We start from the raw sequence: 26240 nt of genomic DNA on the forward strand, positions 1-26240 counted from the left end.
ACTCATCCTTCGCGGGAAGATCGCTTGGAATGAGGGGGGGAAGTTGGGAGTCTTAAAAACATGATACCCCTTATACCGTTAGTGGTCCAGTCCGCCCCCATCCTTCTCTTCAGGGCGCTACCATTTCATTCTCCTACACGGGTAGTCTCGGAGGCTTTCCCTCAAGTATCGATTTCCTCGCTTTAGCGGAGACGGCCTGCTCGCCGGGTCCTCCACCAGAGGTGGCGCTGCGGGAAACGCATGCGGAACTTCCGCTCGCCTCAGAGGAAATCTCGCGCGCTTTTGACGTTCTTTCCCACCCACGTGAGCAGTGTAACAAGAAAAAAGGTTACATTGTAGCGGCGAGGGAACGGCGCGCGCTGGGGCGAGGGGGGGACACGGGGGCACGCCGCACGTGTGAAAAGGAGTGGCGGCACCCGTGTGTGGGGGAGGATGCCTCGTTGCTAAATTCGGATCCAAGGATCCGCAGCCTGGTGCGAGCCATTCCTGTGTCCCACTTCCGCTGCTTGGCATACCGGCTCTGGTTGGGCCCCCTCCAGCAAGGCCGGCCGAGCCCATGGCCGGCGGAGGGTGGCCGGTGCCTGGCGGCAATTTCCTGTCCCCTCAGCCGCCGCCGGCTTCTTCTGCCCAACTGGAGCAGCCTGTTGTGGCCTCCACGGCAGAGCCCGACCCGGACCAGTGGCGGCAGTACCAGGAGAGCGACCGGTACTGGGCGCTGCGCAAGCAGTTCATTTTTCGCAATCTGCCGGACTACCCGGGTGAGAGGATCGAGAAACTGCTGTCGTTCTCCCAGGTTTGGACCAACCACATCTTCATGGGATGCAGGTGAGAGGAGGAGATGCTTCACCGCACAATAAAAATTCATTCAGATACACAAGATCAGGGGCCTGGTTGGGGTTGTGTATGTGTGTGTGGGGAGAGGGGTGTCTCTGCCATTGGTTTGGGGATGTGTCAGAATTGAACAGGATGGAAAAGATACCAGATCTAGAGTGGAAGACCCTCTTTCCACACTGAACTTTGATTGGTTGGTTCATTTCATTTCCTCTTCTCTTGCCCTTGTTCTCTCTTGTAGCAGAATTGTTTCCAAACAGAAGTTCATATCTGGCAAGATTATTGGATCTTGGACAGAGCTATCAGAGCCACACAAAAAAACAACCGTACAACTTGTCAGTGTTTCATCACATTAAACACAAGAAGTAAAACTGCAGTAACACTAGAAGGCGCATCTCTGACTATCATGCCTTTACCTTGGGACCTTTCTGGTACCATCTGTCTGACTTCTCTTGTGAAAAGCCACACAACCTGGTGATAGGATCAGACAGTAATTGGAAGGCAGACTTTTAGTTCAATTATTAAAAAAAAAATCGAGTGTGCTTAAGGCCTGTACAACTTCTCTATGTGAGAATTTTTTAAAAATTTTTCCTGCTGCTTCACAATCAAGGTGTTATAAGAGTTCATTTAAAGAACAATATGAACAATAGCAGCAGCACAAGAATGATGATATATGGAGTGCTATGACAGAAAATGTCATCATTGACTTAAGATTAACAACGATCTGGTATGCTATCTCATGTTTCTGATTAAGCAATTGTATGAGGAAGAACCCAACACGTGGTGGAACTTTTTGGCAGTGTCTCTTCTGTGTGTTTTTGTGTTAATCAGTATTATAAATTGAGTGAGGGTGTTTGGTCTGCTCTAGCAAGGCATTCTTATGCACTAAATTTCACAGAGTTTTGAGCATGTGCAGAATTCCTTCTCGTTTCCTTAGGTTAGCTGCAGCCAGGTCTTTCCTTTCTTTTTATCAGTCACATTTTTATTGCACCTTTTCTCCAAGGAACTCAGGGCATGGGACTTCTTTCCTGATTTTATCTGCAGATTAGCGTTGTAAAGTAGGTTAGGCTAAAAATCAGCTGGTGGGTTGTATGTGATTTTGTGGCTCAGAAGCCATGCAGCCTTGCATCTGATGGAGTGGACTCCAGTTCACAAAAAAGTATGCTAGAATGAGAATCTGTTAGTCTTTAAGATGCCATGAACACTCCTATTTATTTTCACCACAGCCACCTTTTCATATTATTTATTTATTTTAGTAGATTTATAGTCTGCCCTTCCCCATAATGGGCTCAGGGCGAATCACAAGCATGATAAAACAATAAAACAGTAAAAATCAACAATAAAACCATAAAATAATGAACAATCAAATATATAAAGCATGGATGGTACAGCACATTTTATAAATTAAGATATAAATATCATAGGTGTCATAGATGTCCTAACTGTAGGCCCGATATCTAGCAGTCCAAATAGTTGGTCAGTACAGGGAGGTCTGTAGCTGTAAGGTAAGGATGCCCGCTTGCCTTAACCAAAAGCCTGGCAGAATAGCTCCATTTTGCAGGCCCTGCAGAATGGTAGGGCCCAAATCTCCATAGGGAGCTGATTCCACCTGGCCCTTGTCAAGGAAAACCGAACATCCTTTGGTGAAAAGTGCTGCCAAAACTATTTAGAGTACAGATAATGAAAGAGGGGAGCATCTTTTTGGATTGCAGATAACTTAAAAGACAGAGCAATCCAACCTTGCCCATCACTTTGCAGTTGTTAAAACCTTGTCTAAAGGTTATGTTTCATATGTTTTTGTTATGGAAACCATACAAAATAATACTGTTATCTGCATGCATGAATATTTAAGTAGGTTTCAAAAAATACACAAGTCCATCAGTGAAGATGGACGAATACTTTGCCTGAACCATGAAATAACAGTTTAAAAAAATAAGATAAATTGATTGATTGTTAGTCTTTAGTACCGAAGTACTGAGTACTGCTGACCACTGCCATGCAAGCTGCTTTGCTGGTCTCATGAATGTGCCATAGATCATTTCTATGTAATAAAGCTGGAATATAGAGCAGAACATATCAGCAGGAGGATCATTACAATAAGGCCTTTTCCAGATAGCTGTAATACGGAGACCAGCCTTCAGCACCCCATAGCTACTTGGGTGCTGTTTGTCTTTGCATGGTTCTTATTCAAAATGGATAGCATGGAAAAAAATCCATTTTTTTTAAATAGAACCTTTGGAAATATAGAGGGAACACTAAAAAAAAACCCATTTATGGAATATTATCTCTTTTAGATGAGTGAAATGATTCTTAAAACAACATTTTTCTTCCTTAAAATAGATAGTATGAGAAAAGTTCACATTTCTCCCACATTTCTAATGGAAAAATGGGGGAAACCTGGGGGGATGTTAAAAATAATGCCTATTTTTCCCCCTTTCAGAATGAGTGAAATGAAAGACAAGTTTATTACTCAAAACATGTAGTGGAAAGTTTTTTTTAATGTAAGACAGTCTGCAGTATTAGATAATGATAATTCTTTGTATAGTCTAAATATAAGCAACATTTAAATGTTGTTACATTTGTTTAAATGTAAATAATTGTGTAGCAATGCTGCATTGCATTTAATGATAACACATTATTTAAAAGTCCAGTGCTTTCAGTATTATATTTTAAACTTAATACCCAAATGCCCTGGTAGTGCTACCTGTTGTGCTTTTATAACAGTATTCTTGCCCAGATAATACACTTTCTTTTGTTTATTGCAGAATATGTCTTCTACCTTCAACTTTTATTTTTCCCTATCTCTCAGATGGAAAAAAATTAAGATGTCTGTGCTGTAGTATCATAGGATGAAACAGTTTGCAACTCTTTTATCAAGTGCTGAATATAGTTGCAGTTCTTCTTCTGTAAAATGAAGATGTTTATACTGTTGAATTCCATATATACGCCAAATAGTACAATGTTATCCAAGTTGTAAGTTAAAATTTTTATATTGTTACCTCAATAAAAGAAGTTTAGGTCTGAGAGAGAAGGAAGTTGCCCCCCCTCACCCATCCCATCAAGAAGAAATGGGCTGTTTCTTAAAAATGTCTGGAAACTTCTCTAGTAAGGACTGGAGAAGGTCTACCAGGTGGTTCACCTGTATCAGCTTCCTTGTGAACAGAGACAATGCAAAGCAGTCTATTGAACCATTAAGCAGCAAGAGGCTTTGTCAGACTCCTTCTGATGGAGTTTAATTGAGATGGCAGAGGGCTGCTTTTATTCTCTTTCTCATCCGTGTCAACAGCAATTGAGATTTTCCAGCTCAGCATTCCTCTTCTGATTCCCAGGAATGTGTTAAAGCTCTCACCAGAGCCTTTCATGCTGTTACTGAAAGAGCCCTTTTCTTTGTATTTATTTATTGAGCTAATTTCTGTGCTGCATTTCTGAGGCTCAAAGTGGCTCCCAGCAATATAAGTACAAAACGCTTGAAGATAAAATCAGCAGTAAAAACAGTACAGCAAGAATGAATTGCAGTATCCTGCAGTAGAATAGGGATGCTCAGCGCAGAAGCTAGGCTGAAGAGATATAGGTTGGCTCCTGAACTGTTCCCTTGCTGTTTCAGTAGTTGCACCAGTGGAATGACATTGCTGTTGGTGGAAGAGGGGAGGGCAATCTCTGTTGGTTGCTGGCTTCTACCTCAGACTCCCCCCCCCCCCAATTTCCCCCATTTTATTCCTTGTAGGTCAGCTGACCTGCAGGAGCATAACTTGGAAGGGACAGGAGGCTGCAGTGAGATAGGACAGGGGTGGCCAGCGGTAGCTCTCCAGATGTTTTTTGCATACAACTTCCATCAGCCGCAGCCAGCATGGCCAATGGCTGGGGCTGATGGGGAGTTGTAGGCAAAAAACATCTGGAGAGCTACCATTGGCCACCCCTGGGATAGGGAAGCTGGAGACATTGCCTTTACCTAGTGCAACTCTGTTCACACTACTTAGAAGCCAAGCCAGTGTCTTTACAACCCCTCTTAAAAGTAAGGATTAATTTCTTGAGGCTACTCCTTTCAAAGCCTGTTGTGTTCAACTGTTAAGTTCCGATTTACTGCTGGGAAATATCTTCACTTGCTTGAAGATGGAACATGTTTTAGGAGCTTGTGAGCTGATACCAGAAAAGACTGTTCTTTATGGTATGTGGAGCCTAGGCTGGGAAGGGCCTTAAAGTGAATATCAGTACCTTGAACTGGACCAGGGAATCACACAAGCAGCTAGTAGTTGAGATAATACAAGTTGGACTTGTTCTTGTCTTTCAGTGTCCTCCTCAGGGAGACACATTGTCATGTTCTACACTGACAGCAGTTCAAGGGCAGCACCAGGTGTTACAGTAATCAGTCATAAAGCATCCAAAGGCAAGGATTGGTTTTTTGCAATATCCCCTCTCTAGGAAGTGACAGTCTGCATAACAAATACCCACTGGCTTGAAACACTTCATCTTTTCAGCCTAAGGTGCTAGTCTATGAAACAGATGTGGTTGTTTTGTTTTTCACATACATGGAGAATGCTACTGAACTTCTTTTGTTGCTGTGCTACATATATTCAGTGGAATTCACTTGTCAAGTGATATTGCTGGTGCTAACAACAGATGCTGACTGTAAAGATTTTTTTTTCTTTTACAGGACTGCAGCTTTAGTTGGTAGATCAATCAACTAAAGCACTTTAAGTGATTAATAGGCAAGGACTGAATGTTATTGTTGAGTTACAGATACAGTTGTTTGGGGGTTTTAAAGGCCATGTTGATGTGTGTAAAATAGGAAATGAAAAAGGAAAGCTGTCAATTTCTTGACCACTGATTTATAACAGTCAGTAGTAGCTTTCCTTTTTTAAGCTCAAGTTCAGTGTAATTTCTCTCACTGTGTCAAAAATGCACCTATATTATAGTTTTGATAATACAAAAATATATCAAAATGGAATCCATCTGCTAAAGCAGGGGTGGCCAGCTTGCTTAATGTAAGAGCCACATAGAATAAACATCAGATGCTTGAGAGCCACAAGACATGAACGCATATTACACACACCTCTTTATTAAAACTCTTTATACTTTCTTTGCACAGAAAGATAAAATACATACTTTACTTACTTTTACTTTATTCGATTTATATCCCGCCCTACCCCACCGAGGTGGGCTCAAATACGCCTGTACTTTACAACACAACCATGCTAGAATGGTTGTAAAGTGGGAATAACAGTCCCCATAAGACCAGCATAGGGAAAGGTTAGGTAATTATTTTTTGGCACTAGTGGGAGAAGGTAACACGCACATGCCATATAAATCACTGACCACTGTTTGCATCATGATGCATCTCTCTTTGCTTTGACACCAAGGCAAAGATGCAGCGCCTACAAGAACTGTGAAACTAAGGGGAAACCCTGTGCTGCCCTCTATAATTCCATCCCTCCCAGTGGCTCCATCAGCTCTTGCACTTTCTTTCCCTGTTCTAGATCTCCAGGGGACCTCTGTGGTGGAGGAGAAGAGCTGGCAAGCCTGACAATTTCCCCCTCCTCCGCTTCACACACAATAGAAATAGTCACCTACCTATGGATCATCGCTCAGAGGCTGACTGAGGTCCCGGTGCTAAGCACACTTACTTGAGAGTAAGCCTGCATTACATTCCTCCTTGACATCTGGGAGCTGCATACTATGTATGAAAGAGCTCCATGTGGCTCCCGAGCCGCAGTTTGGCCACCCCTGAGCTAAAGCAATTATTTATCAGCATTTTCTTAAAATAAAAAGTTGATTGTCTTATTTTGCAACTGTCATTTCATGATAGAGCAGGAGTGATTTGAGCCAGTGTATGTGTCTTCTCTTGATAATGAGATGAGATGTGAACATCTTTCTTATTTTTAGGCACTTATATTAATTTATATCTTGCTTGTTCATTGTTTTACTGCCCCCCCCCCCCAAATAAAAGATTACTGGAGAGGAATGTCACTTGTGATAAAGCTAAGCTTTTCGCCTTTTAGGTAGCTCACACTCCAGAACCCTGTGACCATTTTCATAATTTTAAAAGAGTCCCAGGGTATAGTATGATTGGGAAACACAAGATGCAGCAAATTTGCTGAAGCTCAGAGCTCATCAGTGCCTGGATGCGAGACCTCCTGGGAATCCTATGAAAGTCTTCTTGAGTGCCACGTTAGAAAAAAGGCAGGATGTATCCATGCAGTGAACCAATCAGTACACAGACTAAATGAGAAAGGATTGCTGTGCCAGCCTTGGACTCTTCACATTTCTTGCATGGTGCTGCTTCAGGATGTTTGTGCAGTGGACCACTAGCCTTCCCTTACTGCTAGATAGTGTTGCTACTAGAAGGACAGAACTGAACTGTAAACAGCTTAAAGTGACTGAGGATAAATTGAACCAGGACAGTTTGCGCAGAGGTGTCCATGCTGTGGCTCAGGGAACCCCTGAACCCAGACAAACCCAGCCCTCTTCCCCTCTCGAATGATTCTGCAACCCTCACTAGTGTCATCTGAGCTGCAGCATCTGCTGTCCCTTTGTGTGGAGCCTCTATTTCCATTTTTGCAGATCCTAGCAGGTTCTTGCAGCACCTGAGTGAGTGTCACCCACCCACCTTGCTGCTAGAGCATGTTCATATCAGGTCAGCAGCAGACGAAAAATGGGGCAGACCCCAACCCAACACACATTTCTCCGTATAGCCCTCGGACTAAAAAGTTTTGATGCCTCTAATTTAGACCATTTCAGGCTTTGATGCGGTTGTGCCAGACGAAACCCACAGTTGCCTACCTCCCTAGATCTTTTTTATTAATGTATTCTCCAATATTATATCCTTGCTTTCTTCCAAGAATCTAAGGGTGGCATACATGGAGTTAATCCATTTTCATCCTTGCAGCAACCCTGTGAGATAGGTCAAAGAGTGATTTAGCCACCCCTGAGCTAAAGCAATTATTTAGCAGTCTTTTCTTTTAAAAAAAAAGTTTTGCGTTATTATTCAGCTGTTATTTTATGATGGAGCAAGAGTATTTGAGCCAGTGTATGTGGCTTGTCTTGATAATGAGATGAGATGTGAACACCTTTCTTATCACTCACCAAGCTTCTATCAGGACACCCTGTTGTTGACTGAGCATTTTTTTTTCAGTTAAGAGAGACTCCAGTGGGAAATAGCTGAATTAGAATTCATCAATAGATTTAGGAATAGACTCAGCTTCACAATTTTCTTGAGTTTTATAGGTGTGAAATTGTTTTACGTAATTAGGAGGCTGTAGTTCTGAATGAAAGAGCCCCGTGGTGCAGAGTGGTAAAGCTGCAGTACTGCAGTCGGAGCCCTCTGCTCATGACCTGAGTTCGATCCCAGCGGAAGCTAGTTCCAGGTCGACTCAGCCTTCCATCCTTCCAAGGTCGGTAAAATGAGTACCCAGCTTGCTGGAGGGAAAGTGTAGATGACTGAGGAAGGCAATGGCAAACCACCCCGTAAAAAGTCTGCTGTGAAAATGTTGTGAAAGCAACGTCACCCCAGAGTCGAAAATGACTGGTGCTTGCACAGGGGACTAGTTCTGAATGAAATCTGTGCTTACTGTTTTGAATGCGGAGTGTAGAAATGTCACAAACTAGGGGTTGGCTCTGGACTAAATTTTCCACTAACACAAAGCTTTTCTGCCCACAAAACAGAATTTTCCCTATTCCCTTCCTCCCATTGCAGCCATTTGATCTCCCCCAAAATGCTGCTTTCAGGGGGCAGAGGACCCTCTGGAATGGCATGGAGACAAATTTGGGCATTGCAACAAAGAAGAGATATTTACAGAAATTGCATATCATTAACAGTTAATGGAAAATTTAGTTTAGATCCTACTTAAGGCTTTTAAAAGTCATTTCCCCCCTTTTTTTCTTTGTATATTTAAGAAGACAACTGCAGATATATACTCTGCCCTTCTCTCTGAATCAGAATCTCAGAGCAGTTTACAATCTCTTTTATCTCCATCCTCCACAACAGATATCCTATAAGTCTGTGTCAGATGAAGTGATAGACTCCTGATAGACTAACACATCTGTTAGTCTTTAAGGCACTACAATATTGTTCTTTTGTTTTGCTCATAGTAAGCTAACATAGCCACCCCACTGGAAGATGGGTTAAATGAGGATCTGAGCCCAAATCACCCTGTTCTGTTCCACAGAGGATATGGATGGGTGCAGGTTTCCATGGGATATTTTGTGGATTGGGGTTTACTAAATTCAAGAGATTAGCTTGCTGCCTAGGACCTAAGGAACCCTGACTGTAGTTCTGTGCAAGGGACCTGTCAGGCCTCTTTTGAAAACCAGGGTTTAAACAGCAGTTTATAAATACTTCATGTGTGGGGGGAAAGGGCTGGTATCTGAAGTCAAAGCAGGTGTTCAGAGCCCAGCCATTTGAATCAGGTGCCACTTGCTAGTTACATGAAATCACGAGACTCAAATGCATACCCCTTGGTCATGTAATTGGGAGCTCCAAAAGTGCTGTCTCTTTTTGGGTTGATACTTTGAGGTGCTATGATGCCGTCATATGTATTAATTTGCACACTCAGCTGTAAAGCCTAATGAAGGCAGGATGGTATTCCCTAACCAGAGTACCGGATCAGTTTCAAGGTTTTAGTAATGACTTTTAAAGCCTTTCACAGTCTGGGACCGACATACCTAGGGGACCGCATCTCCCCATATATGCCCCAGAGATCACTACGATCCAGCACATAAAATCTACTGACTGGCCCTGGCCCGAAGGACATCCGTCTTACCTCAGCTAGGGCCAGGGCCTTTTCGGCCTTGGCCCCAGCCTGGTGGAATCAGCTCCTCTTGGAGATCTGGGCCCTCACTGAACTTATCTTTTTGTAGGGCCTGTAAAACAGAGCTATTCCACCAGACCTTTAGTTGAGGTAGCAGACATCCTACTCTAGCGGGCGTTCCTTCCATTGGACAGCCCTATGCTACGATACCATTTCTGCTGTAATGTTAAATTACCTTTTTACTGTGCCAGATTCTTAAACTATATAGCATGTGTCCAACTGAGCCACCACCTGTAACTGTTTATGATCAAATTGTATTGTTTTATTGATATGATATGTTTTGTTATTTATACTGTTTTTATAATGATGTTATCTGCCCTGAGCCCTTTCTGGGATAGGGCAGAATATAACTAGTCTAAATAAAATAAATAACAGCAGGCTGAAGCATCTTCCGTTTTAAATTCAGGTATGGCTCTCAAGTTATGGAGAAAGTCCTCCAGATGGCTGAAGGGATCGACATTGGCAAGATGCCATCATTTGAGCTGGTGCCCGGTGCTAAGGCAACAAAAAGACCACATTCACCCGTTGATGATTCTTCTCGCAGTGAGTATATCAGTCTTCCTGTTCGAAATAGACACAGTTCTGTAATGTTTGCTGCTACAATGAATGGAGAAGCTGTGTATACCTTCTTCCCTCCTGCCACTGCTTCTCTAGTGCAAGACTGTACTCCTCAGGATCTGCCAAGCTAAACAACTAGCAGGTCCAAAAGAAACAGAAGCAGAGAATGTCCTTGTGCACATTTTCTGCCTGCATTTCCCACGTGATCTTTTAAGGGCAAGAAAGTGGCAATCCTAGCCTGATGAGTGCTAATGTTTTTTTTCTCTAGAGATGCGCACACAGCCAGACAAGTGCTACTTTGCAACACACAACAGCACTGGCCCAGCTACATCTGTGGCTGTCTTGCCCTCTTCAGCAGCTCTTTTAAGGATAAAAAAGGAAGTGCATGCAACATATATAGCAAGGTTAGGCAATCCCTGGCACATGCACCAAACGGTGGCACACAGACCATTTTGCTCAGCATGCAGGGCCAGTTTTCCACCCAAACAACTGAGGTGAGCCCAAGGTAGGCTCAGCTTTCTCCCAGGGTATTGGACGCACTGCAGCCCTCCTTTGTCACCCTCCCCTTTTTCATTAGCTGATTTGGCAGCATCCTCACAGGTAGACATTTGGGAAGGTTATGATCTAGGTACTTGTCCCAGGGACACTGACTCCTTCCGCCAGACTGCCAACTAATTATAAGGCTGTGCTGTGTGAATAGTGGCTTACTTTGATTCAAATACACAGATGTGTGATAGACAGCTTTAGCCCCACATCTAGCAGGAAGTGGGGAGGCTAGGACCCAGGAGACTCAAAGTGGACAGCAACCCACAGGGTTGTGCAGGGTTATGGTGATTAAATAGTACCAGAAAGGGAGGACTCCAGAAAAGGGGACGCCGTTTCTCTGGGGCAGGAGGCAGCAATGTAACCCTCACCACAAGCCTCCATTGAGTACGAGCTCAGCTAGCCAAAAGTATCCGCAGCAGAGATGGTTGAACACTGACAGCTTCAACCAGTTCCCTGTGGTTTACTTTCCAAACAGAAACGTCAGCTGTCACAGTGGAGACTGGGGGCAGAGCTATGGATGCATTGCTACAATAGACCCATAGCTATAAACTTCATGATATCCAGTTAACTGATGCTGTGCTTGCCATTTTACCAAAGTTGCATTCACTTCATCTCCCAAAACTTAAGAGCATCAGTTGAGCCAGCAGACACGACTTTTTAAAAATGCTGTTCTCATTGACCAACTGCAGTACAGAGTTCAGTTCTCTACCACTGTGCTGTCTAAACAAGCATAGCAATTTAACTTGCATTTGAGTTGAATATAGGCAATAAATAAAGGGTAGAGCTTTGCCATTCCTTAATAGTAATACTTTATCTCCCAGACTGATAAATCAGTGTCAGTGGTGGTAGTCTTAATATTACCATTTTGTGAAAATGGTCTAAGTACAGAGATTAAAGGCAGAGGTAAGGGGCAAAGTTAGTTTCACATGCTTTCCATATTAAGCCATGCTGCATGTATTCCAGATTATAGGTTCACCACACAAGCATGGAATGTATCACCTTGAATGTCTCTTAATTCCACCCCTTCCTAAATTTCTAATCCTTGCAGCTGTACACAATGCAGGTTTTCTCTTAATATTGTGAACTTACATTCCATAGGTTCTGAACCACCAAGAAAACAACCTCCCAAATTCCGTGTCAGACCTCGTTTTGAGCCCATACATTTTGTAGCCAGCAATACAAAAGATGAAGGAAAGGAACAGCCTTCCGAAAACCAAACACAGGATGCCAGTGAGAATATCACAACCCAACAGATACAAAACTACGCAGATCGGGTCTTCAGCAGCTTCAGTACACAGGATGGAGACTCCCAGTTTTCCAGTTCAGTAGGTTTAGGCTACACAAGTAGCCAAGCCAACCCAGTAGGAGCCAATGCGGTTTCCAACAGCAAAGACACTTCTGCAGATACTGGTACAGCAGTTTCAGCCTCTCCCTCCGTTCTCCAGTCCACCTCTGAAACGTTCCCCAAGTCAGTTATAACAGCCAAGCAGAGTTTTATTAACAAACTTGTAGCAGCTGTGCGTAAGAACCTTGCACATCCCAATTGGCCTGATAAAATTAACTACACTTTCCTTTTGACGCGATCCATACAGGCTTGCAAGACAAATCCTGAGTATATTTATTCTCCCTTAAAAGAAATTTCTCCTAGTGACCTCCCCAAGAATAAGAAGCTTCTGAAAGAAGGTTTTGCATGTGAAGTGAGGTGTCAGAATGTGTATTTGACTACAGGGTATGCTGGGAGCAAAAACGGTTCCAGGGACCGAGCTACAGAACTGGCAGTAATGCTGCTTCAGAAGGCTGTGGAAGTCAGAGTTGCACAGCGGAAGTTCAAGAACACCACCCGGGAGGATTTAGTGCTGTGTGAGAGTGGCACATCTCCAGAATTCCCACCGGCTCTCAAGCAGTTGGATGACTTTATTGCTGCCATGAAAGAATGCGGGCCTGGGCAGCCAAACTCTGATCCACAACAGGGCCCCAGCTCAACTAAACATTGGACTAACTTTGTCCTCACGGAAAATGCCAGCGATGCGATTGGAATACTGAACAATTCAGCCTCCTTTAACAAAATGACCGTTGAATACAAATATATCTTAATGCCGAACCGCCTGTGGCGCTGCAGAGTCTACTTGCAGGACCACTTTTTAGCTGAAGGTTATGGCACCAAGAAGACAAGTAAGCATGCTGCTGCAGATGAGGCTCTAAAAATTCTTCAGAAGACTCAGTCTAATGCAGGAGCCACCAAGACCGTCCAGGTTCAGAAAGTAGGCAGTGCTGGACGAGATCCTGGGAAGAAGAAAGACCTGAAGGATCTTGTTGTTTACGAAAACTCTATGAATCCTGTTTGTACGCTGAATGACACAGCTCAGTTCAACAAGATGACTGTGGAGTATGTATTTGAAAGGATGACAGGAATGCGGTGGAAATGCAAGGTGATGCTTGAGAATGAATTGATAGCTGAAGCTATCGGAGTTAAGAAGACGGTCAAACATGTGGCAGCAGAGGAAGCAGTGAAAGTCCTCAAAAAAACCCAGCCAACTGTCGTGAACAACCTGAAAAAAGGCACCATTGAAGATGTAATTTCAAGGAATGAGATTTGTGGTCGCTCGGCAGAAGAAGCTTTGAAACAGCAGATCAAGGAAGACAATATTGGGAATCAGATTTTAAGGAAAATGGGCTGGACGGGCGGTGGCTTGGGCAAAAGTGGGGAAGGGATTCGGGAACCGATTGCTGTGAAGGAGCAGTTCAAAAGAGAAGGACTTGGGCTTGATGTTGAAAGGGGGTCAAAAATTACCAAGAAAGATATTGAGCAGATCATCCAGAATTATGCCTTCTCAGACAGTAAGATTGACCTGACTTTCTCCACAGAACTGACAAATGACGAGCGCAAACAAATACATCAGATAGCCCAAAAATATGGGCTTAAGAGTAAATCCCATGGGCAGGGCCGAGACAGGTATTTGGTGGTTAGTCGAAAGAGGCGCAAAGAAGACTTGTTAGACCAGCTAAAGCAAGATGGTCAAGTTGGCCATTATGAACTCATCATGCCCCAGGAGAAATAAGGTTTGAGCATCACATATTCCTTTGGGGGATGCCCATACACACAATTTCCCATTAAAGAAAGAAGGCTGCATATGGTTGTGGGCTGGATTTTTAAAAAATGTTTTATTTGTGCATTTAATTTCAAAAACTTAATTAGAAAAAGGTTAGAACTTTAAAGTCTGTCCAAACTTACTTAGTGCAGTCCAGATAACATTAGTGCAATTAACTGTTGTATGATGTGTTGGAGATTATTTGTTCCCTTCATATTTTACTAGTTTTGTAATAGAAACAACACATCCAGCCAGAGGGAAATTTCACACCATTTTTTTGGAACAGGATAATTTCCATGTCTTTATTTTACCTTTTTAAAAATAAAAGTTTTTTTAAAATGAACAGAGATGGCAGTATGAAGAAAATTATATGTAAAGTTGATATTAATAAATAGTTCATTTCTGGACATGCAAAGAAGGGCAGGTTTTGTACATAAAATTTTGATTCTGACGAGGTAAAAATGTTTTTAGCGTATTCAAAAGGCAACATTGTTAAAATATTAGGGTTGGTTGACTCAGTTTACCCAACACTGTGTTCTGCACTTGCACCATCCAAGTCTCAAAATTGGCAGACAGCACGGAATTAGTAAGCTGGGAAACTTCAGTTTTTACCTGTTACAATCCTACTCCAAAAGCCAGCCAATGTTAAGCACTGCTGTGTGGTGAAGACTGCAACTGACATTGTGTTGCTTTCAGTGGGAGATGTACATACCTCTCCCACTGAAATCAGTGGGCCTTAAATATGACTGCCTCAGACCCCAAGTTTCTAGCTCTCAGGGCTGTAAACATAGGTTTTAATGTTTGTGAGCTGTATCCTGTGAAAGACAAGGGAAGGGGAACCAAATAAACAAGCAAAAGCAAGTGTGCACGATTGGCATAATTTATATCAGGTCCAGAATCTCTGACACTTTGGCATGAAGTAGTCTTGTCTGTATGTAGTACAGAACATGCACAACTCTGGCTTTGTTTACTATCAGGTGTCTGCTTTCTAAAATAAATGAATGCACTTATATCATCTTGATGGTAAGATTCAACTTGAGCAGAGTTCACACACCCCGTTAACCAGTGAAGTATTAAGTCAACCCATTTTTAGTCACTCTTGGGATGGGCAGGGTGTTTGCTTGTTTCTCTACGTAGCCTCCAATACTTGTTTTCTTATGCTACCTTTGTGTACATGTGCTTGTATATCATGGGGAGAGTAACAGTAAAAGGTTCTCTCTTGCTACTTGTAGCATGTGTGGTTTAAGTGTGGAGTGTTCTGATTTCTCAGTTTTGATGTGAATTTTTTTTTCTTGTTCAAAACGGCCTTTCATAGGTGTTTCTTGCAGTCCATAGGAGCCTTTAAGAAAAAATGAGCTTATTCAATGTGCAAAGAACTATACATGCACCCTCTTAATTTTAGTGCTTCCACTTCATCTTCTGCCTTCTTTGTCCTATTGGGAACAACCCATTTTTAAAAAACAAAACAGGAACTTGTCTTGTGTCATGGCAGACCATTAGGCCCTCTAGTGCAGAATTTTGTACTCTGGTTAATTAGTGGATATCACTATGAAAATTATAGAGTTGGAAGGGATCTCCAGAGTCATCTAGTCCAACCCCCTGCACAATGCAGGAAACTCTCAAAACACCTCCCCCTAAATTCACAGGATCTTCATTGCTGTCAGATGGCCATCTAGCCCATTTAAAAACCTCCAAGGAAGGAGAGCCGACCACCTCCTGAGGAAGCCTGTTCCATACTGAGAAATACTGTGTGATATCAGCAAATTAGAAGTTGAATCTGTGACCCTCTGCATGCTTGACCACTGAGTTATAGCTGACAACAAGACTAGGACTTGATTAAAGAAATCAAAAATTAATAAGTTGGCATGGATTCATTAAATATATAGTTCTCAACATAAAAGCATAAAATGGCACCTGCTGTATTTGAGGGAAAGGGAAAATCCTTTGACAGTTGTGTCTATTGACTGCATCTTATGTATGTCTAGCAAAGAATATACATGATAGCCCAATTAATTATTGTGAGGAAGCTTAACTAGTTATTTCAGGTGCCACAATGAAATAGTATGATTCAGTGGGCCATAACCCCAAATTTAGATGTATAAGAGGAGCTATTGAAATGGGTAGATTTTACCACACAGTTCCCTGCTTTCATTAGCTGTTAGAACTAAGCTAACTGGCTTCTTCCACATGATCAATAGATGGAGAACTACAAACCTGTAGAGGCATAAAAGGGGGGGGGGGAATTGCTCGTAAAAAAAAATCCATAGAAGAGGCTGGAACGTCTGAAATAATGTATGCTTAAAATAGCAATGGCATGAAGTGGATTAGTACCTGAACTCTCCATAGCAGTATTAAATTTAGAGAGACTGGTTATTCCTTTTTCTTCCAAGGTCATCAACACACATTCCTGCCTGTTTTGCTCAGGAGTTGCTTGCTGTCCAACAACCGTCTAGATAGGTGTTGAAAGTAGAGAATACTGTCTTAGACCGCAAGACAGGCTACACCTTTCATGAGGAAACAACTGGATGTAGCTATTCAGTAATATGGGACACAAATAGCAATCACTTCCTTAGTTAACCAAGTGCTTCTGAGAATGTGACAAGGGATGTATCCTCGAAGGCTTCACAGATAACTTCTAGAAGTGTACCAAAAGCACAGGGCCAAAAACCCATGCATATACCTTACTTACCTGCTATGTTAACTATTTTAACCCTACTGCTTTATTTTACACAGTGAGATAAGGAGTAGCTTTCTCTTCACTACCTGTAAAGCATATCTAGAGTGCATAGCATTTGGGGAAAACTAAAAGCCAGTTTGATAAGGCACAGAGACATCTTGGCTATTGTCAACTTAGAAAAGAATAAGTCTAAGTCTGTTCATGGCTACAGTTAAACATGTTTTGCCTCTTTAAACAGTAAGCACTTAAGGTTACACATTTATTTACAAGTAATTGAAAAATGTACAGTTTCTTACATGGGTTACTTGTGCAAAGTTGTACTCAACAGATCAATGTATACACAGAAGACATTGGAAGAGCAGACAAACACACTGATCGGTCTCCTCCCATACTGCTGCTTAAGGAATCCAAATGTACAAACTTAGCTTTACAAAAATGCTTTCTCAAAGATTGAACAGCTTTGTAAAACTGAGGGGGGAGAGAAGAGAATGAAGCATGCAGCAAGTAGCACTTGTGAACTTCCTACTATTTTCAACTGAAAGCAAAGTGGTAGGGGCTAGTTATCCAGTAACACATGTATGAATTAAAAAAACTTAAAACCAGTTTTTGAAACATGTTTCCCCCTACACTCTCACCTGTAGCCAAATTATTTTCATTTCACCCCTCAATCTTTTCATACTCAAGGACTCAATGCTTAGCAATATCCTTAAGAGCCCCTGGAGAAAGGATACATTGTACTAAACCTTGAATATGTTACCACATTAGAGTGAAAGATCACTTTGCACATGACCCACAGAAGCAGAGAGCAACTCCCTCCCCTTCCCCCCCTCCCCACTTTCTCAGTTTGAAATGGAATCTGATTTTGCAACTGCAAATACTTTACCGTATTTATAAAGGGGGGAAATCCAGTAAAGAATGAGAAACAGCAGGAAAGTTAGTTCTTCACATAGTACTTACAGATGCAGTGAAGATGATACCAGCAGTTCAATGACCAGCCTGGACAGATCAGCACTTGAGTCATAGTTAAAAATGTATATTGTATATAAACATCCCTTTTTTTTTTAAATCAAGCTACACATAAGCATCACTGTGTATAACACAATTACAATTAAAAGCTTAGTGTACACTACAGAAATGCACAATACTGCCCTAAGACTGGAGATGGAATTCAGCCTCAGCAATTCTTTTACAAGTAACCCAAGTACAGTACATTTGACCTCAAAGGGGAGGGGAGGGGTGCTTTCTGATGTCCAAGGAGAAAAAAGCTTCAGCGAGGGTGGGTGGCAACAGCACAACAGCTATTTTGCTTTCAAAGTAAATGCAGTGATGCTAGGAGGAGGAGGATGACTCAGACACTTCATACATATATTTTCCTCATCAGAGTGTTCATTTGCATCATCCAGGGTCAACAATCACGCCAACTCTGTTCTACTATTGCAGAAACCCGTTTTTCATATTCCCGCTTATTCTCTTGGTATAGTTGAGCTGCCTGGCTGTTTGCTGGACTGTTTGGATTAGGCTCATCCAGTAAAGACTGTTTGAAAAAGAAAAGATGGGTCAGGCTTCTTTAGGGGACTTTCCATACAAGCTGGTTAGGGAAACTCAAAAGAGAAAAACTCAATAGCAATTGGAAGCTATGTATATAAATGTCTTAGATCCCCATATCCCTTATGCTCACTACTAGTAGCGAAGTAGCATGTGGTCAGGAAATCATCATCCATGCCCTGCCCCTCCTCCCTTCAATTCAGCCTCATGTTTGGATTAGGATCTCTCACAATAATGACTTACTATAGGTGTGTGTGATGAGCCTCTCCTTTGCAAGATCATGGCAAGGACATTACTGGAAGAATGATCTATTAAGCCACAAGTACTTGCTAAGCAGTTTATAATTTTTAAAAAATGGTTAAAGTGCCACTTTGCACATGGCAGGCAGTTAATTATACAGTACAAGTGGACAGTTGTGTTAATTTGTAGTAGAACAAAATTTGAGTCCAATAGCACCTTACTAGACCAACAACATTTTCCACGTTATTAACTGTCACAGAAGCAAAGCTCACTTCATCAGATACTTTTTTTCCACTTTAAACAATTTTATTGAAATCCAAATATAACATACAGAAAATATAAAATTGAAAAATTTACTTCATCAGATACTTGATGATACCAGGTATCTGCCACAGTGACTCACAAAAACCTTGTGCCCTGGAACGTTTTGTTGGTCTTTAAAGTGCTACTGAGCTCAGATTTTGTTCTCATACAATATAATCGTAGTCTGTATATAAATAGAACCCAAACTGGAAAGTTGTTATCAGTCCTGCTAATGTTACCTGTATGGATGTTAAGATGGACGACACATCATAGGTAGGACTCCAACGATTCTGAAGAATATCCAGACATATACTACCATCTGCATAGACTACAAAAGGAAATTAATGGGTTTCGTAGCAAGATGTAATCACTATTTTTTTTAATTCAGGTTGACATTTACAGTTTACTGCCAACATGGGATGCATAAACATCTAATATCACCCATGCAGCATGTGCCTGAGAGCTTGGTCAATTATCTGATTGTCACACAAGTTATAGAAAAGGCCATGGAGATTTGTAAATTCACCTGCTTCTTTGTGACCTCAGTTATGATAATAAAGCTAGTCACATCACTGTATCCCAAGCAAGGATTAAGCATCATGAACACATTTCCTTTTAAAGATCTATGCCAGTAATTAAAATTAACCTTAAACCCAAGACAGGAATACTATTTAAATTAAACCCTTTTAACAGCTAATTTATGAAAATCTTTGCAGAAGTAAGAGCCACAGTGCTAATTCGTTCTGTTTCATTTGTGATCACAAAAGAATCCAATATTTTACTGTAAGGTTCCATGACAAGTTATATAGCTGAAATGTCAAAAGGAGACAAACATTAAGGGCAGTGATTATAAGTATCTCAAGACTGAGCTGAAGTATAACTATTTAGACAAATCAAAGACATTCTCTCTTAATATTAAGGAACTCTGCAGCTCAGAGAATAGAGGAGGCACTGCAGTGTAGCATTTCATACACGAGGAATTTGGCAACTAAGTGGAATGAGATTCTCAGGGACACAACTTTAAGGGAAAGATGGACATAAAAACTTTAAGAATCAGTATATCTGGTCCATTTCTTTCTAGTATATTGTACCTATTTACAGATCTTTGCATTTCAGATGGTCACATACCATTTGGATGAAACATTTTAGACACAAATCTAACAGTAGGTGGCTTGTTTGGATATTCTTCCGTAAACTCTATTGTAAGCTTGAAAGTTCCTGTAATTGAGAGAAAAGTTCTAAGTATCTTTTCCACAGAGTGACTGTTTTGCAAGCGTACTTTCCATGTGTCCTGATGGTGATGGCCCTAAATGCAGAAGCTCCAAACTTACGAAGAATCCCCTTTAGATGACTGTCAAAGCCTGTCTTCCACAGCACAGACCCAAGCACACTGGAAATATCACAAATTCTGTGGAAGCTCCATGTTCAGGAACAGTACTAGGGCAAACATGAAATGGCTTTTCCATCCATGCACTGTGTGGAAGAGCCATTTCCTGTTTGCCCTAGTATTAGATAAGCGGTACACTGCTCCTGAACATGGAGCTTCCACAGTTGGTCAAACAATTTCGTATACAAAGTGATATGAACATATTATTTAGTGGAGGTTATTATTTAAGTAGTAAGGCAATTTGCAAGCTCGTATTTCAGCCATTCAGAATCTTTTTCAGAAATGAACCTGCAACTTTTCAATGGAGGAGGGAAAGGAGGAGTAGGTATTCCCTTCCTCCCTGAGAAAGCAATTTACTCTGAGGAGAAGGGATTGTTCCCAAATAGTAACTCAACAACTCCCTCCTGTAGTCATATCTGTCTGGAGACCAAGTAGTATTTTTATTAAACCTCAAAAATCCACTGCACGCTGTGTCAATGCAGGTAAGGATTGCAGCCTAAATCCTTGCTTCCACGTGCAAGCATACAGATGCAGTGGACAGATAAGAAACCTGCTAAACAGATCTTATTCCAGAAAATATTGCAAAGCTGCACTTTTACACATGAACCTGGGAGCAAGTTCTGTATTGAGACTGACTTCTGAGTAATGCATAACATCAGGTAGCACATTTCTAAAAATTTTATGCATATGGGCAGTAACATCTTTAATAATAAAAATAGATTATGACATTTTGATATGGAATCCCGGAAGTCATGTGGATTACACCAACTTTATGTTCCACTTTATGGTAACTGGAGAATGGTATTTTTGAACACTTACCATCTTCAAAAGGGGTTCCCTCAGGCCTGAAAGAGGAGAAAGAATATCAGCATCTCATGTATAATTATATATTGCTGAACTGGCAGTTAGCATTTAACAACAAGACATCATGCTATTGTCTCCATCCCAGCATAGAAACAGAGTTAAGAATGAATAAGGATTAGGTTCACCACTTCTACATATGGGGGAGCTCACTCTTGAACAGAACTACTCAAGATTCAGTCACCTACTTCTACTCTACCACCACTGATAATCTTCCCATACTCTGGCCTATGTGCCCATCCAGGACCAAGGCAAGACAGACCTATACACAAACCCACCATAGCACTGTGTCTTGTTAAAAGAGAGTAGTGCAGCTTTCACAGGACATATGGCCTGCTAGTATTTCCTTATAAGAGCAAGCAGTCTTTAAAGAGCCAAAAGTACAATGACACTAAGCAGAAAATGACTTTGTTCACCATAAGTGACCAAATAAATTCTCCAAATTAAGAGAGGGATATTTCAGTTTCTCTTCTGAATACCGCTAAACAACAGAATCCACTGGGCCCTTTCACAAATAAGCCAACAGTCCTGAAGATTTCTCACTAACAACAGTGTACATGGAATTTTAGGGGGACCACATAAGCAATAAGATAGGTTCCTACACCAAGACAAGTAAATTCAGACAAAGGGGCAAAAATAGAGGCAAGGTTAACAGAAAGACAGTGTGCCAATGCAGCAGGTATATGCACACAAGCTTAATTTCCACAAGGGATAAACTGTGAAAGTAACATCCTTATAAGTCTGAAAGACAGACATTATCCAAGTGTTTCTCTAACTTATTAAGCATGGCAGAAAATGGGGAGGAAACTGTACAGTAGATGGCATCACTGAGGGTCAGTGAAGCATAACTTGTAATTTGTATCTTAGAACTTGAGTTCTTAAAGCAGCTTACACAGAACATAACAATAAATGGGAAAAAAGAAGTTAACCCCCCCCCCCCAAAAAAAAGACTAACTGAAACATTTACAGATAAAACAGTAAACAGAACCTTGAATAGGAATGAGCTACCCCCCTGGAACTTCAGTTCCTGAAGAACTACTTTCCTAAAGCTCAATAAGCACATTTCAGCACAAGGAGACAGTCACCATTTCTTTAGACCCCCACTTCAGAAGGTGAGGACATACTAAACAGGGTTTCTTTAGCAAACTTTAATGCACAAAGATACACTGGGGAGGCATTAAAAACAAAATATGTGGAACACAGTGAAAATCTGAAATAGAAAAAGGATCCCCAATGAAGAAAGAACAAATTAGGAGAGGAGGGAAGAAAACTGCTCTACAAATTTGGAAATCAGCATGGTGAGCTGAGCCAGCGTTATGCAATAATTGGCGCTGGATTAGAATGGGCAAGACCTTGATTCAAATTACCACTTACTCTTGAGGCTCACTCTGTAAATTTGAGCCAAGTTACCCTCATTCTCAACCTGAGCTATTTCACAGGACTGTTGTGAGAGTAAAACAGGAGGGGAGACAAATGGCACCCTGAGCGGAAGGGAAGGATAAAAATGAGAGAGAGAGAGAGAGACAGAGAGAGAGAGACAGACAGACAGACAGACAGAAAAAGACATTGGTGGCTTTCAGACTGTCCCATGTAAGTTTCTTAGGGCTTCCTCAATGACAACATCAGCAATGAGAGACAAGTTTCCTGAAAAACATTTTTTTCCCTTACAGTATGCAGCCTCAGGATACTATTAGATGCAATCCAGGTATTTCTGAGAATGCAGGAGTGGATGACTGATACAGAGGTCCAACCTGCTTTGACTGTCGTGCAGATAAAATTGGGACAACCCTAAATGGACTGCCCTGACCTTCTTGTGAGAATAACAGGATATAGTCTTGATAATAAGCTATGCTGATAATTATAATTAAGAACACAGATAGATTTAGATAATGAAAGATAGCTTTACTAGAGTACTAGCTTATAGCTCAGTGGTAAAGCAACTGCTCTGCACTGTACAAGTAAACACCATCCACAGTTCAGTATCTAGCCTCTCTGGTTACTAGGTGCTCAGGTACAAGATATGAGAAATGTCGCTCTCTGCCACAGACCCTGGAAAGCCACTACCAGTCAGAGAAGACAATGCTAAGCTAGATAAATGCTGCCCACTATACAAAGTAAATGCATATGTTCAAGGAAACCTTAAGATAAAAACCTTAGCATTAGAGCAAAAGGAAGCTCAACTTGTGACACCTTAAAGATAAAAACAAGTTTAATGGTCCAGAGATCTCCTTGTCAGATCCAGAAGCATTCAGTGGGTCATCCCCCCCCCCAAAAAAACAAAGCTACATTCTTATCTAATAGGGAAATATGAGCTCCATTTTGTATTTTCTGTCAAAAAGTGACAGAAAAAGCAAGGATGTCAGACAGCAAGCAACAGAACATAAAAGGTGAAAGAGTAGGCCTAACATTTCAAGTTATAGCTGCAAAGGTTCAAGAGAGTAGATGTGGACAGGTGCTATAACATAATAGGTTTAACTATACATTAGGAAGCCCCTAGTCCACATCTCCCTTCAAGCTTACTATCTGGGCTAAGACCAGACACTCTCCCCCCTTCCACATCTACCTCACAGAACCAATACAAATATTATAACATGCCTGTGATGCACGTTGCACACTTGAAATAATGCAAGTGACTTTCAGCAATACTATTAGGAAGAGTGATGAGAAGAGGTAAGAAAAAAGTGGATCAGCCTCCCATTTGGATCCGGTTTCTGTCTCCGGGCAGCCTAAGCCTATCTTCCTCTCCACTTATATCGTAATATGACTACATCTACAACGCCGTGTTATTGCTTTGTGCACTTTGCAACGCTTAGTTCTTCAAATACTTGAAATCACTACGCAAAATGCATCGAACAATAAACTTTATGGGGAGAAAAGAACGAGCAAAAAGGAGGCTCAACTTGGCAGGGCGAAGGCCAGACTCACCCGAAAATAACCGCGTTCCAAACCATGATGTTGTTCTCAGAAGGGGCTCCGCTTACTCCAGCCGGGGGATCCTCCTGCAGTCTATATTTTTGGGGGCGGGAGAAGGAACACAAGAGAAAGAGAAGGTGGAAACAGGACCAAAAGAGAGCCTCACTTTCTACCCAATGGGCGCAAACGACGTAACCCCCCCCCTCCGCTTCGGCTTCCGTCCCCTACTGTGCGCAAGTGGCGCAAACCCAAGCCTTACGAGCGTGGCTGACGCTACGTCACTGGCGTAGCGCTCCCTCTACCGCCGCCATGTTGGATCGCCTCATCTCCTCCCCCCCCCCCCCCGGTTCCTTCAGCTTTACCTTTTGAAGTCCCGCATGAGGCGCCTCCGGGCCGGCGTGGACATGACGGGGTTAGCGGTTATAAATCACTCATACACCGACTCAGGGCAGGCGGGACGGAAGGAGGCGAGAGAGGCGACCGGACAGACGAGACGGCGGCAGCTGGTTCCGAGTGAGGCGGCGGCTCCCGTGCGATAGCGGACGCTACCACTGCGCTTCACTAATAGGGGAGAAAACGAAAAATCACCCGGCGCCTTAACTACGGCAATGGTCGCGACTGCAGGGCGATACCAGACTGTACCACCGCCGTGATGTGAAAAAGGGGGAGCATGGACCGACGCGGCCCCAGAGACAGCCGAACCAGCTGGGGCTGTACCACTATATAGACTACAGGGGGAAGTAGGCGGGGCCTGCAGAAAGGGGCCGATACCACTTTGGCTCCACAGTGAGACTCCGCCCTTAAGTACTAGGCGCATTAAAAGAAGCTTACGAGAGAGCAGGCGAAGAGCCAAAGCGAGAATTCTGGACTGTACTAATGGTCGGCAGAAACGAGAGGGAGGGACAAAAACCATCCCGGTGTATAAAGGATGACAGCCCCGTCAAGATTGCTTCTTGGCCTTTCGCTTTCTTATTGGTCAGCGAATGATGGACGGCCCGCCTTTGGGTTGGGCCTGCTTTGGCATTACAACATTGCTTTGCAGAAAGCTCCTGTGGCTATTCCTTGAGGCTTGCAGTGCAATCCCAGGCAAACTCATCCGGTTTAAATTTATTGAGATTAATGGATTTAGACCAGGGGTGGCCAAACTTGCTTAACGTAAGAGCCACATAGAATAAATGTCAGAAGCGTGAGAGCTGCAAGGCAGGCAGGCAAATAGAAGGGAGAGAGGTGGAAAGAAAACAACTTGAACTTTGAATGCATTCTCCAAGCTGCCAGCTGGCTTGGGTTGGAGAAGTGATTTAAAGAGACAAATGCCTTCCCCAAACTGCCTGATGGGATGGTGGGGACTTTGAGAGCCACACAATAAATGTGAAAGAGACACATGTGGCTCCCAAGCCACAGTTTGGCCACCCCTGGTTTAGACTGATGTAACTGTGTGTAGGATTATGCAGGAGTTCAGGGTCCTTTATTCCAGCAAAACGGTGAGTCAGTGCACATCTGTATACTGTTAGGAATGTGTGGCCCCTATCTAAGTGTATTTGGGCCATGTAGAGGCTAGATAGATTTTTTTTTCCAGGTTTGCAGGAAAATTTTGAAAAAATATGGGGGGGGGGGGTAAATCCCACAAAAAATAAAGTACTGGTCTCTGTGCTTACACAAAGCATGCACCTATCTCCAACGGTTGTCCTCAGAGCTCAGGAGTCACACTGAGCATAGCAACAGCAGTAAGTGTGCCGGGAGCCACGCTGAGTCCAACAGCGGCAGCATAGCTTGGGAGGTCTGCTGGGCCCAGCGGCAGCTACTCAGCCCAGGAGCCTGAAGAGCATGCTGCTAGCAGCAGTGCAGCCTGGAAACCACACTGGATGTGGGCCTGACGAGGAAGTTGGGGGGAAGGAATCCCCTCCCTGTAAGTGTCACTGGCCTACACTTGTTTCACCTAATGTATAAAAAGCACATCCATTACTAATAGATGTGCTTTTTATACATTAGATGAAACAGGTGTAGGCCCGCGACACTTAGGCATTAGTGGACCATGGACCATTTGGCACATACATTTGTAACAAAAGCTAGGAACAAAAGGCAGGAGGAGGGAGATGCTAAAGAGTGCGTGTCTGTTAAGTGCCATCAAGTCTTATGGTGACTCGCTGAATTAATAACTTCCAAAACGTCCTATCATTAAGAGTTATTCTCAGGTCTTGCAAACTGAGGACTGCTGGGTCCTTGACTGAGTAACCCATCTCATGTTGGGTAGGGTTACCAGATGTCCTCTTTTTTTGTGTCCATCCATCCTCTTTGGGGGGTTTTAAAATACTGATGAAAATGTCCTCTTTTTGGATTGGAAGGTTAAGAATATTCCTAGTTAGCAGCAACTATCACAGTTTAAATAGTAGGGGTATTTAAAATGAGATTTGTTATAGTTATAACTTGCTTGAAGTTGTCAGTCAGGAAATATGTCCTCTTTTACTTTTCAAAACATTGTAGCCCTA

The 26240-nt window shown here is 42.4% G+C and overlaps 2 protein-coding genes across 3 annotated transcripts; one reads left to right on the top strand and one right to left on the bottom strand.

The window, feature by feature from the left end:
• Positions 1 to 294: 294 nt before the first annotated feature.
• Positions 295 to 14159, top strand: NKRF (NFKB repressing factor). Its single transcript, XM_060249222.1, has 3 exons — positions 295 to 825; positions 10042 to 10178; positions 11838 to 14159. The coding sequence occupies exons 1-3, from the start codon at positions 557 to 559 to the stop codon at positions 13796 to 13798; spliced, it is 2367 nt and encodes a 788-aa protein (XP_060105205.1). The 5' UTR covers positions 295 to 556; the 3' UTR covers positions 13799 to 14159.
• Positions 14160 to 16750: 2591 nt separating this feature from the next.
• UBE2A (ubiquitin conjugating enzyme E2 A) lies at positions 16751 to 24567 on the bottom strand. 2 transcript variants are annotated; one of them, XM_060249275.1, is made up of 6 exons: positions 24117 to 24567; positions 23767 to 23847; positions 20800 to 20825; positions 19722 to 19811; positions 18833 to 18921; positions 16751 to 18039 (listed from the first exon to the last, which is right to left on the bottom strand). In XM_060249275.1, exons 1-6 carry the CDS (start codon positions 24158 to 24160, stop codon positions 17911 to 17913), a joined length of 459 nt encoding a protein of 152 aa, XP_060105258.1. In that variant the 5' UTR covers positions 24161 to 24567; the 3' UTR covers positions 16751 to 17910. The 2 variants fall into 2 exon arrangements, with proteins under 2 accessions (XP_060105258.1, XP_060105259.1); XM_060249276.1 differs by lacking the exon at positions 19722 to 19811 and having other exon boundaries at positions 24117 to 24470.
• Between the last annotated feature and the right edge of the window lie 1673 nt (positions 24568 to 26240).

Source organism: Heteronotia binoei, chromosome 11 (genome assembly GCF_032191835.1).
Source record: "Heteronotia binoei isolate CCM8104 ecotype False Entrance Well chromosome 11, APGP_CSIRO_Hbin_v1, whole genome shotgun sequence".
NCBI classification, from domain to species: Eukaryota; Metazoa; Chordata; class Lepidosauria; order Squamata; family Gekkonidae; genus Heteronotia; species Heteronotia binoei.

Bases quoted from the DNA above. Each gene is read 5' to 3' on its own strand.
- NKRF (XM_060249222.1), top strand. From the start codon at position 557: ATGGCCGGCGGAGGGTGGCCGGTGCCTGGCGGCAATTTCCTGTCCCCT. The intron at 826-10,041 runs GTGAGAGGAGGA...TTTTAAATTCAG, and splicing joins CACATCTTCATGGGATGCAG to GTATGGCTCTCAAGTTATGG. The intron at 10,179-11,837 runs GTGAGTATATCA...TACATTCCATAG, and splicing joins CGTTGATGATTCTTCTCGCA to GTTCTGAACCACCAAGAAAA.
- UBE2A (XM_060249275.1), bottom strand. From the start codon at position 24,160: ATGTCCACGCCGGCCCGGAGGCGCCTCATGCGGGACTTCAAAAG. The intron at 23,848-24,116 runs GTAAAGCTGAAG...CCAAAAATATAG, and splicing joins CTCATGCGGGACTTCAAAAG to ACTGCAGGAGGATCCCCCGG. The intron at 18,040-18,832 runs GTAACATTAGCA...TTTTTCAAACAG, and splicing joins CCATCTTAACATCCATACAG to TCTTTACTGGATGAGCCTAA.